Source organism: Arvicanthis niloticus, chromosome 5, assembly GCF_011762505.2.
Source record: "Arvicanthis niloticus isolate mArvNil1 chromosome 5, mArvNil1.pat.X, whole genome shotgun sequence".
Lineage (NCBI taxonomy): Eukaryota > Metazoa > Chordata > Mammalia > Rodentia > Muridae > Arvicanthis > Arvicanthis niloticus.
Genome location: NC_047662.1, coordinates 20,804,601 through 20,817,098, shown reverse-complemented (window position 1 = coordinate 20,817,098; position 12,498 = coordinate 20,804,601). Strand labels below are relative to the sequence as shown.

At 48.6% G+C, this 12,498-nt stretch overlaps 2 protein-coding genes across 5 annotated transcripts in view; both read right to left on the bottom strand.

Moving 5' to 3' along the window:
* Nucleotides 1-4,787: 4,787 nt before the first annotated feature.
* Hmgn2 (high mobility group nucleosomal binding domain 2) lies at nt 4,788-8,066 on the bottom strand. Its single transcript, XM_034501882.2, has 6 exons — nt 7,845-8,066; nt 7,007-7,051; nt 6,809-6,838; nt 6,449-6,499; nt 6,027-6,122; nt 4,788-5,637 (listed from the first exon to the last, which is right to left on the bottom strand). The coding sequence occupies exons 1-6, from the start codon at nt 7,857-7,859 to the stop codon at nt 5,602-5,604; spliced, it is 273 nt and encodes a 90-aa protein (XP_034357773.1). The 5' UTR covers nt 7,860-8,066; the 3' UTR covers nt 4,788-5,601.
* A 1,067-nt stretch (nt 8,067-9,133) lies between these two features.
* Dhdds (dehydrodolichyl diphosphate synthase subunit) overlaps nt 9,134-12,498 on the bottom strand; it is a 31,198-nt gene continuing 27,833 nt past the window's right edge. For 2 of the 4 annotated variants that reach the window (XM_076934012.1, XM_034501880.2), the window contains one exon: nt 9,134-11,339. In XM_076934012.1, coding sequence (XP_076790127.1) covers nt 11,103-11,339 — 237 coding nt within the window. In that variant the 3' untranslated portion in view covers nt 9,134-11,102. Of the gene's footprint in view, nt 11,343-12,498 lie in introns of all 4 variants that reach the window. The other 2 variants (XM_034501877.2, XM_034501878.2) reach the window with 1 other exon arrangement.

Here is a 12,498-nt window from a genome sequence, read left to right as displayed (position 1 = left end):
GGAGAGCTCATCTTAGGCTCCTTGGCGTATCCTAATCCCCTCAACATTTGATTTGAGTTTTGTTTAGGCCACCCCTTGGGCAAATCCTTAATACTGATTATGCTGCGATTGACGCCAGTATCCAAAAGGCCAGAAACTGATTTTTCTTCTATAAATAAATTTATTAAGGGCCGAGAATCAAGATTCAGGAAACAAAATATGGAATCGGTTCCAGTAGAGCCAAAACCTTTGGGTCCTCACTCAACATTCTTACAGGAAATCGATCATGGCAACTGGGTAATAGTAACATCTGTGCTATTCTATCTCCAGGAGAAATGGCGGACACTCCTTTAGGGGAGGACACCATAATCTTTACTATTCCCGTATAGTCTGGATCAATCACCCCTGGATGAATTATTAAGCCTTGCAAAGTGATGGAGCTCCTTCCTATAATCAAACCTACTGTGCCGGATGGTAACGGACCCTGAAAATCTGTGTCAACCAATTGAGGGCTCATCTGAGGTGTTAATACAAGTCTGGAGGTGGAACAGAGGTCAAGTCCTGCACTTCCCGCTGTGGCTTGCCATGGCGATCCCATTGCATTGGAGGCCTCAGCTTGGCCAACTCTCGGCTACTGCCCCATATATTTGAGGGCCCTGAGGTCGGGGGCCCAGTGGCAAGTTTTTTTGGCCTGACTCCTCTATACCGAGCATTGATAGGCTGTCCATTGATATCCTTTACAGATCTGCATTCATTCGCCCAGTGGTTCCCCTTTTTACATCTAGGGCAAAGACCAGGCACCCTTGCTGTAGGGCCATTCGGGACTTGAAATTGGGGACACTGTCGTTTTAAATGTCCCAGTTGGCCACATTTAAATCATTTTCCACTTTTAGGGTTGTTTTGACTTCGGGTCATCTGCATAACAGCGGCTGCCAACCCGGCATTAGAAAGACACCCCTCCCCCCCCCCCCCCCAGCTCTCTACAAATTTTCATCCACACCTCTAGCCCTTTGCTCTTATAAGGATTAATGGCCTGTCTACATTCTTTGGTACATTGTTCAAAAATCAGTTGCTTTAATAGTGGCATGGCTGTGTCAGGATCCCCCAAAATTCTTCCCCCTGCCTCCATCATTCTAGCCATGAAGTCGGCAAATGGCTCTGCTGATCCCTGAACAATCTTGGTTAGGTTTCCTGACACCTCACCTCTATTGGGAAGAGATTTCCATGCTCTGGTCCCTATATAATTGATTTGCTCATATATCTGCAAAGGGTAATTTGTTTGTTGGTTTGCAAATCTGCCTTGGCCCAACAACATGTCCTGGTCCCAGGCCTGCTGGCCATTAGTGGCATTTATAGCAGCCTGCTCCGCTGAGAGCTCTATAAAGTAGGCCTTCCAATCTAAGTATTTGTCAGGAGATAAACAAGCTCTAGCCAAATTCTGCCAATCACTGGGTGTCATGCAATATCTATGGAGGGACTCCAGTTGAGAAACCACAAAAGCGGCACTAATGCCATATGCTCTGACCCCCTCGGCCAGTCTTTGAATAACCTTCCAATCAAGAGGCTCATGGTGCCGATTGCCTTGGGTGTCTTGAAACTGGGAAACACTGAGCCTGTGGTTCCCTCCAGGCTTCAGAGCAAAAACTTCGTCCTGATTCTCCAGTAGGAGCATATGGAGGCGGCCGAGGTGGCCCCAGTGGAGAGGGTTCTATATCCTCTTCTCTATCTTCTTCTAGGTCTTGAGCCAGCCTCTCTAACTCGGCTTCAGAAACCTCTTCTTCCTCAAAACTTTCTTCGTTCTCAGACTTTTGAGATCGCTCCTCTTTCAGTTGCTCTAGCGCATCGCTACCCTTCTCTAACTCTGCAGTGCGCTTCCCTTCTCTGTTCTCAATGCAAGATCTCACCAGTTTCCACACAGGCTTTACTCTGCTGGCTAGTTCTCCTTTCTCTTCAGACTTAAGGTCTCTTAAGACTTAAGGTCTCTTAAGACTTTCTCTTCAGACTTAAGGTCTCTTCCTAACCTGGGCGGTGGTGGCACACGCCTTTAATCCCAGCACTTGGGAGGCAGAGACCAGCAGACAGGAATGACGCAACTCAGAGTTCTCAAGGCAGTTTATTCAGGAACCCTTTACAACCTTCTCTCTGGAAGCCCTCCATCCCCTTAATGGCAGGCTCCCCAAGTTTGAAGCCAGCCTAGTCTACAAAGCAAGTTTGGGACAGCCAGGGCTGGTACAGAGAAATGTTGAAAAACAAAACAAAACCCAAAAGCTCCATAGGGGTGTTGGCTCCATTAGAAGTTACTGCCATGCAAGCTTGGGGACCTAGTTTCGTTCTCTAGTTTCAACCAAATAGATAAGGCAAGGTGTTCCTATAATCTTAATGGTAGGTAGACAGGGCTCATTAGCCAGCTCTTCTGGTCACTGAGCTAGACAATCAGCAATCAGTGAGAACCTTAGCTCTTTAAAAAAGTAAAATGAAGCAAATGAGGGAGACATATAACCTGATCTTTACATGCTTGGCCCTCCCAACAGGTGTATATACAAACATAAAGATATACATATGGTTTATAAAAATACCAGATATCCAGTATTCTGGATACTAATTAAATTCAAATCAAAGCTACAAATGCAGCTCACTAGGTAGTATACCTAGAAGAAAACTGGGTGGGGGTCCAAGGGGATGTGAAGACACAGAAACTTCACAGGTCACTTAGTGGAAATACTAAATGGTGCCTCCACTTTAAGAACCTGGACGGTCTTCAGAAAGTTGAGTCGCCATGCAATGCAGAAGAAACTCCATTCCTGGGACCATGCCCAATTGAAGTGAGCTGACCCAACATTTAAAACAGCCCAAAGTGGAAACCCAAATGTCCTTTAATTCATGAGTAGACACAATGTGCCTGAGTCCACACCACAGAACATCCTCAGGAACCTCAATAGATTAACTGCCAATGTGCATTTGGCTCTTTATGGCGGGAAAGCAATGATCAAAGCCTCCTGGAATGAGAGAGTAATCGCCACACAAACCTGCATACCATAACACAGATCATTTGTTGGACCAAACAAGATGAGGCCAGGTCTGGAGGTCACAGGGTAGAGCTGCACACTATTGCCCTTTTGTCTTGTGATTCTGTCAGTGGTTCTAATAAGAACTGTACTAGAACCCACAACCATCAAAATATTTTCATTGTTACTTTAAGCAGAGGCAGGTGGAGATGATGACATGATGACAGCCTGGTCTCCTGAGGAATTCTAGGACAGTCAGGGCTGTGCAAAGAAAACAATCTGGAGATGTGTGGGGACTGGGTAGCAGAGAACTGACTGGTTACAACAGGTTTTGAGTTGGGAATAGTACACAATTAAAACATTTTGTCACACACACACATTAAAAAAAAAAAAAAAAAAAAAAAAAAAAAAGAGCTGAGCAGTGGTGGCACATGCTTTTAATCCCAGCACTTGGGAGGCAGAGGCAGGTGGATTGCTGAATTCGAGGCCAGCCTGGTCTACAGAGTGAGTTCCAGGACAGCCAGGGCTACAGAGAAACCCTGTCTCAAAAGTCTATATGTCTACACACCATGTGTGTGCCTGGTGCACAGGATGGTCGGAAGAGGGTATTCACTGGAACTAGTTAAAAGTACCAGTTAGCAGGTCATGTGTGTGCTAGCAACCAAACCTATATATATTCTCTTTAAGAGTCACTAAGTGCCCTTAACCACTGAGCTATGTATCAATGGCCCAGAAGGGTCCCCTTTTGGGGGCTGAAATGATTTTGATGTGGCCAAATTTGGTCTTAGACTCTTGTAGTTTTTAGGATGGCTTGAACTCCTGGTCTTGACTAAGCCTCCCAAGTGTAGTGGGGCCAAAGTATAAAAGTCTAGCCAGGCGGTACATGGTATGTCCAGCCTTTAGCACAGGGAGGACAGAGCAGATGTTAAACAGACCAATCTATGGGAATAAAGATTAAAGTTGAAGCTCAACACAAGTATCCCATTATCTGGCAACCAGTGACCAGCAACGAGGAAAACTACCAGCTATGACACATAATGGTAATGTCTACTTCGTAACTGGTCCAAAGACTAGCACAGCACATGGGAGAACTGCATGCAGTCCATGGTTAAGCAATATTCACAATCTGAATAATAGTAAAGAAGCCAACTATAGCTTCAACTTTGCTCAACACCTACCTGCTAACCATAAGCACAAAGACAGCTCACAGGTAACCCTCTGGAACCATCTTAATAGTTAGAACCAATGTCCTAAGGGTACAGTTTTAACATTTCTTGTTAAGACTTATGTAATAACTGTGAATACACTGTTGGTCTCTTCGGACACACCAGAAGAGGGCATCAGGTCTCATTATAGATGGTCATGAACCACCATGTGATTGCTGGGAATTGAACTCAAGACTTCTGGAAGAATAGTCAGTGAATGCTAATTACTGAGCCATCTCTCTAGCCCAAGTCAAACATTATTGACAACACACCTGTACCCACTGCCTCAGACAGTACACCCACCCCAAAACACCCACCCCAAAGTTTCAGAAGTTGAACTGCCAGCTTGACCTTGACACAGGAGCATTGCCTCAAGAGAAGCCAACAGCACTCTAGTCTATTGGAGGTATATTTAGGTGTTGGCATCAAATCTGACCTGGCAATCTTTGCCCATCCTGACACCCACTCACCAGTCTACTTCTGGGAAGCATACTCACCTCCACTTACCACTATGTGACCAGATCCAAGATCGATCAACCAGAACAGGAGACCTGGAAGCCAGGTCCCCCAGTGTCGGGAAAAGATCAGAGGCAGCATCCCAAGCCTAACTGTAACCAGCTTTATTAAAGATCCTTTTCATAAACAATCATGGTATTTCAGGCAGGACATGGGCAGACAATCAACAATATACAAGAACTTCCAAATTCCCTTCTTGTATAGACTACCAAAATCAGAAAGCCACTATAAAACCCAATAAAATCTTCATTCAATGCTTTGAAAACGGGGAGTAGCTTAGAGTGAGGGTTGACATTTCACATTAAGGATGTTGTTTAACAACTTTTCACAAGCCGACCCTGACTTTCAGGAAATGAATATGGCAGAATTATCAATCTGAAGATCCACAATCTTTTATAAAAGGAACCCGTGCTCTTCTGAGAACACTCAGTGATGTCACTGTAAAGTCCACATTGCCCAACAGACTGGAAAACCAATTTCGGGGGGCCAGGTTCCAACAGGTCTCTGGTCTTAAGGGAATTAAGTCTCTGTTGATGGTACAGGGGGAAGAGCATATGAAAATGAATTTAGAGTTTCCCCAGACCACAAGGCATTTTGTGCCTTGGTGGCCACGTGTGTCAAGACCAGGACGTCTCTCCTGGAAACCAACAGAAGCTTTTCAAAATTATCAAGGAAAGAGGTTTTCTTTTCTATCCTCAATCCAGCTTGGGAGATATGTTGTTAGTGACACATGATCCTTTCCCCCCCCCAACAATGAAGTGTTCTGTGTGCTAACAATATAGCTTAAAAAAAAAAAAAGTAAAACAAAATTCTGCATTTTTATAAAACTTGATAAAAAATAGTATTTCAAACTGTACAGTCACCAGAAGTACACAGTTATCAAAAATGCACACATGTCACTTGGCATCTCCGGCACCTTCAGCTTTCTGTGCCTAAATGAAAAACAGATAAAGTCAGCATGTACACTAAAATTTATCTGCTCATAGTACTATATATATGGAATTATCTTGTTGCTAGGCTAAAATCCACGTCTTGGTACTTTAAGGACACCATGGCTGCATCTCAAGAATGGTTACTTGTCAACCTTACCAAATCACCCCCCACTTCCAGTTTTAAAATTCTACAGCACCAGTATGAGTGACATATCACAAGTCAACATAGTAAGTGCCTGTTAGATTATGACTGACTTTTAGAACTAAGGATTTCAGACAGGAGGTAAATCACATCAAATGCAGTGTGACACAGACCTTAAGGGGGTAAAAACAGGTTGGCTATCACTAAGTGCAGGCACACGTGACAAGAAACGGGACAGCCACTGTACCTGGTCTGTTTTGGCATCTCCATTTTCTGCAGGGTTATTCGCATCCTTGCTAGCGTCGGCTTTCCCCTTCTTCCCCTTGGGTACCTTCTCTCCCTTCTAAAGGGAAGGAAGGATAGACATAATAGTTTCTCAGCTTGCACAACTTGTGTTACTGTGATATATATACCCCGTCCACTTGTAGTCCTCCAGAGAGGTGTCATTTGACAGAAAAAAATACTCTTTTAACAGTCAAGTGTAGTTTGACTGTTAACATTTTCTGTAACTTCTGACAAGGACACCAACACAAGTTACCAGGAACAGGCTATCAAAATAACACTGAAGGAGTCCTTGTTATGTTGAATTGGTTCAGGTGGGGAAGGACAGTTCTCTGTGAAAATTCCTAATCTAGGAAAATTCTGCAACCGTGTCTCAGTCCAGCTTACCTTTGCAGGGGCCTTTTTAGGCTTGGGCTCTGGCTTTGGAGGAGCAGGTTTCTTATTTTGGTGGGCAGAAGAAAAGAGGAAACCATTAGTACCTCAGACCAAAAGAACAACCCGTCAAACCACAACTTAGAAAACTAGTTCTCAGGATTGCTTTTCTTTTACAATGTTAAAGTGATCTTTCACTTTAGTCAGAAGCATCAGAACTCAGGACAACAGTAAACACGTCTAGATGTGCAACCTCACTAGTAGCTTCCTCAAAAATCAGTCACAACCTATAATTCAACGAAATCTAAGAGATCCCCCAAGTGGTTTCCAACCTCACTCAGGTAAGGATGAGGAAATCGAAGCACACACACTTACAGCAGACAACCTTGCAGATCTTCTCTGTGGCTAGTACAAAAGAAAGAAAGAAAAAAAAATAAGCACAAGGGTCCCCACCAGTCCACTCACGTTAGAGAAAATGAATGAAACAATTCTTGCTCAATTACTATGAAAGGAGCCTGGTAGTCTTTACTACGCAAGGCCTTGTGCTACATGCCCTTAATGGATAAGACTCACCTCGTCCTTCGCCTTGGCTTTGTCTCCTTTAGCATCCCCTTCAGCCTACAAAAAGATAAGAACAAAACTTGTTCTCGGATGTAAATCTTAACCTTGGATGTACTAGGAACTTAACAGAAATCGTCAGACACCATTCTAAAAATCGTCAGACACTCAATTTTTATGTAAGAAGCCCTAGCGGGGATAGGACCCAACTGAAGTCCGAGGCGCCCTCGGAAGACCGGGCAGGTTGGCCGCAAAGCGCGGGAGACGCTGGAGCCGGGCCGGGTAGGCGCCGGCGCCACCAGAGGCAGGCAGTAACAACAGCTGCAGATTGTGCAAACAAACCTCTCCGGAGGCGGAGCCCAGCGCCGTTGCTATGGCAGCCGTCGAGGGCGGGAGCTCTGGGGAACCCGTGGGCGGGGGCGCGCGTCTTGTGCGCCCAGAACGTGGGCGACTGGGGGCGGAGCTGCGCAGTGGCCCCGCCCCTCACGGCCATAGTTTTGGCGGCAGCGCGCTCCCCCGCCCGCCCAGCCGCGCGCCGCCTTCCCGCCCTTTCGGGTTTGAATCGCCCGCTCGCTCGCCCGCGGGAGGAGGGGAGGGGGCTGCCGGTGGGGGAGGGGGTGCGGGCGGCCAAAGGGAGCGGGATAAACAGCTGCCAACATGGCTCCTCCTGCTGCCGCCACCGATTCTCCAATATGGCTTCTGCCGCCCGCGGGCAGCGCGCCGCGCAGGATTCGCCTGCAGCCGGGACTCGGGCTGGAACCTCGCGCCGCGCCCGATCTACCACCGAGTCCTGAGCTCGAGGCTAGCAGCGGCAGCGGTGGCTTCAGGGCGCCCGCAGGCTCGCGCCACGTACCTTTCTTTTGGGCATGGCGGCGGCAGGGGACGTCGGCGCTGAACACGGGTATACAGCGGCGCGCGGGTTTGGTCCGTCCGGGGGTCGTCCTCGCTGCTTCTTCACACTGCTCGGGCTCCGGGGGGTTTATAAAGTTTTTATAGCGCTGGGAGCCCCGGACCGGTTAGAACCGGATTTCACCTCCCGCCGCCGCTCATTGGCCCAGTTGGGGTCACGTGGGCGGGGTTTAAACTCACCTCCTCTGGAGTGAGGAGGGGGTGTAGGGGGAGGGCGCTCGAGACGGCGGCGCGCCTTGGGGGAGGGGGCGCGGCGGGGGAGGCGCGCCTCAGCATCGGAGGCAATAAATGAGGGGCGCGCGAGGCTGCAGGCTAGGGGTTCCGCTCCCGCCCAGACCTGGCTTTTGCAAACTACCAAGTTCCTTCCACCTTATGCAACCCTTCTACCCACTTCTCCAAGCTATGCGACACTGGGCACATCTCAGCCTCTTTCCTTCCTGCTCCCGCTGGGGGCCCTAGAAGAGGGGTTTGCGAGGCCTGGTCGTGCCGCCCAGCTCCATAGGCGGCGGGAGGCGCGCTGCTTGAGGCGCGGGCGGCAGCTCCGGGGACCACGGGCTCTAGTGGACTGAGAGCCGGGAGGCTAGCTTGGCGCAGTCGGACGTGCATCCTTTTGAGTTGCCACCTTGGGGAATCCCTCCGTGTGCCTCACCTGGAAAGCCGTCCACTGGATGTGGTAGTGTGGGCTGGAAGTGGAGACTTTCCACACAGGGATGCCTTTCGGGTACTGCGGGGCAGGTAGGAGCTGTCCTTTCAGCACCTACTGCTGAACCGCCTCCCCAGCGTTAAACAGCCCCCCAACATCTGCTGGTGGCCTCCTTAAATCCCTGCACGTCTGGCCCTCTGGCCCCTGTCACAGAATGGTGGAGAAAAGCCGCCAACAGAGCCCGGGAGCACGCCCCTCCCACTAAGCCCTCTGGGTCTGGGATACAGCGAGCCTAGCTGCCCCCACTCAGCAGAGGCCAGGGAACCTGGGCTTTGCAGATGCCACAGCTGGCGAAAGCCCTCCCAACACATCAAGCTGGCTTGCTTTCCGTTGCGTGAGGAAAGGCGGTTGAAGGAAAGCGCCGGAAGATTAGGAAACAAGCAGATGAACAGGTGTGGTGGCAAAGGGGCCCTTCCAGTGCACCCCAGCCCAAAGTCCAGCCTTCTAGAGCTAGCCGAGAGCACCCGAGGGAAGGTGCCAGTTGCAGCAGCAAAGCAAAACGTTCTTTCATTGCAGTTACCAAACAAATCTTGTATCTCAAAAAAAATTTTAAGTCCTTTTTGATACCAAGAACACAACTGGCTAACATCTGCAAATAGGGTGTTTGGTGCTCAGATGGAAGACACAAAATAGGTCCCACCTTAACTTCTGAGGCAGGGTTGAAGCTATTTTGCCATAACCATGCCAGCAGAAAGCAAACATCCACAAATTCAAATGAAGCATTTTGCAGCCTTTGCCTCTGGACAGCAGTGGATCTGCCTCTCCTTTCCACTCCCACAGTGCCTCCTGAGGCAGCCGTCCTCCTTCCACCCCACCCTGTGCACCTTTCCCAGAATACAGGTCCCCAGGCTGGAGATACCAGCCCCATTAATCACTGCTACTGTACTCCAGTCTTAAGAGAAAGTCAGCCAGGACTCAACAGCCATGCTTGCTGGGCAGATTCCGTTTGCTGCCTCCAACCTCTCCTTCCCGCCTTAATTGTAGGGCTCTGTATTATAGCCACATAATTCATGCCTCCCTAATTAAAGCTGTCAACAGCCTCACTGTAAAGCTGGAACATGTACAGCACCTGCTCTTGGGGATCTCTGTGCCAGGGATTGGTTCTGGGGAGTGCAGGTGTATAGGGGGCCTTGCCAAAGGGTGCACTGATTGGCTCATGGTTGCAGTGTCAAGCCTTTTTTGATTCTGATAGGAAGATGGCCAGGAGTTCACCAGTGCCAGGCATCTGGGCACAAAAATGGAGGTGGAGAACAAGGCGTAGAAATTAGAAATGTAAAGAGTACATTTTGGGGAGGGAGGTGCTGGCAGAGGGCTTACACACAGCATGAGAGCACAGTGGCATTGGGTTGGCTTTCTGGCTAGTACTTACAGCTCTGGTACATCTGAAGCAGAGTAGCTCAAGCAGACCTTTCTTCAAAGGTAGTCCTCTCTCCACAGCCCTATGGGGAGGCTGGGAAAGGATGCAACCTTGCCTCTTTCCTGCTGGGGAGAGTTGGCCTCAGGCTGAGAGGGCTAGGGTGAGTTCCACCATGCAGAGAGCAAACTATCTCAGGGCCTACTTAGGGAGCCAGGTCCAAGAGTTGTGAGGACCCTGAAGACTGGAAGTGGGAATCAGTTTGAGATGCTTTGGGAAGGAGAACCTCAACTGGGGAATGCTTGGTTTTGTTCAGTCCTGATGTGTTAAGCACAAATTGGCCTGTGTTGGATTAGACTCTAGGACCTCTACAGGCCCTTCTGCCACCCTGTCCATAGTCATGGAGGGGGTTGGGTCTCACAGGGGAGTGGAGCCTGGCCCCATGCCCTGCATGGGGGAGTAAAGCTTGTGTGGGCTGAGTCAACAATAGGTAATTGGATTGTAATCACCCGCCTGGCTTCCAGGAGCCATTGGGGGCGCTGAGCCTTTCAGTGAGCAATCAGGACTGGTAGTGGGAGGGGGTGGAGATTCAATAGCAAATCCCAGGTGGAAAGCCAAGGGGAGGAGCAGCAGATGGGCAAATTTTCTTCCTGTCCTCCCCACTCCATTCTTCCCTGCCCAATAATGTTGGCTGCCTATCAGTTAAAATTTACCAGTAGATCCAAATCTTTTGTGGAAGTCACATGGGGAGGGCTTAGGCAGGACCCGTAAAGGCCTGGGCTTTGGAAAGATCTCTTTTGCACTTTGAAGGGTATGCTGGTGGAAAAAGAACATGCATCCAAAAACACGGACAGGGCATATAGCTAACGAGTTAGGGTGCCTTGTTCCCCAAATGTATCAGTAGCTGGACTTGGATTTAGTGTACACATGAGAGATTCTACCTTAAACTTCAAGGGTAATTGTCACGGGTAGCCCAAAGGTATCTATCTATAGGCAGCAAAACTTGCCTTTGGGGTTCCCTGCAAAACAGGGAGCCCAATTCATCAAAAACAGGGAGGTGCCTTTCCCAAAGAAAAGGAAGGAAAAAGAAGAGTCGGGGCCCAAGAGGTAGAGGGCAGGGTAATGTGGCTGATAGCCAGCCTCACTTAGGCAGATGCAGTGCCCCAAAGTGCCAGCCAGTCAGCCCTTTTAAGTTCCAAGGCCTGCAGGAAGCCTTGGACTCGTTCTTCCCGTTTGGTGGAGAGTTTGTGCAAGCGTGTCCGTCGGATTTGGGCATCCCCACTGGCCTGGAGCCCCTCTCGAAGCAGCTGCTCTGTCACTGCAGCCTGGTCCCTCTCCAGCTGGCGCCTCTTCCGCTCCTCGGCATACATGTCTCGGGCCTTCTGCTAGAGAAAAGCAGGGTTTGAGGTAGGGCTATAATTTTAGGTGTGGGATGGAGAAGGTGGCGGGTAGGGCACAGAATGGCCTAGTAGACAAACTCTGGAGCGTTTCTACCAGTGGGAAGGCTTGGGAGGGCTAAGCAGTGGACCTGTGTCACACAGGCAATTCAGGAGCAGTTCATCTTGGCTTGTTTTGAGTGGGAGTGTCTGCATTTCTTAAAATTCTTTTCAAGCTTACACTTAGAAACAGGTAAATAGTCTCATTTTTGATTCTTCCACCAAGTAGCTTTGTGGCTTTGCGAAGATCCTCTCCTAGACTTTTAAATTTTATTTGTAAAGTGGAGGTTGTTCCTACCTTGAAGAGAGGTTTAAAGGATCAGGGATAATAAATGCAAACCCACTCTAACATTGGCAGGCAGAGAAGAAGCGGCTTTATTTGTTGTTATTGTCTACTGTCTGGGACAGAATACTCACTGGGTCTCCTTTTGGTTGCTAGGTCAATGTGTGGTGCCACTCTCCAACTTTCTAATCTATTTTCAAGGTCTCGAACTAGACTTGCATCCTAGAATGAAGACAGGCTTGACTCTGAGCAAATGGCCCTTCTAGGAACACTGTTGACTCTGTTAAGCCGCTTACTGCTGCCTAGACTAGGTATTAGTCTCTAGTCGGCTCTCTCTCAGAGAAGACTCCCTTGACAGCTCCATAAAGCCATCAGAGCCTGGAATCAATTCTGACAGGTGTTGACAATCAGTCTCTGGCAACATCTGGACCTCGCATATGTCTTTGGACAAATAATAAGCCCTTTTGAGAGAGAAGGACCACTCTGTACAGAAAGCATTTCCTCACTTGACTATGTGATCATAAAAGGGTAGTAAGGAAGCTTGTGGCAAAAAAGGGGGAAATCACTTGGAAAAGAAGGGGCTGCCAATCTTGTGGCCTACAGAGCTCCTACTGAACAGAACCCATAAGCAAGCAACCTGGTGGTGTGTTTTTGTTTTTGAGACAGAGTTCCACTATATTGTCCAGACTTCTGTCTTCCAAGCAGCTGGGACAAGCATGCACTACACTAACCACTGAGCAATGGGGTCTTCCTATAGGATAACTCTAAGTTCTTCACATCCTGATGTCCTTTACTATATCCAACCTTGTGTTGTGGTATTTT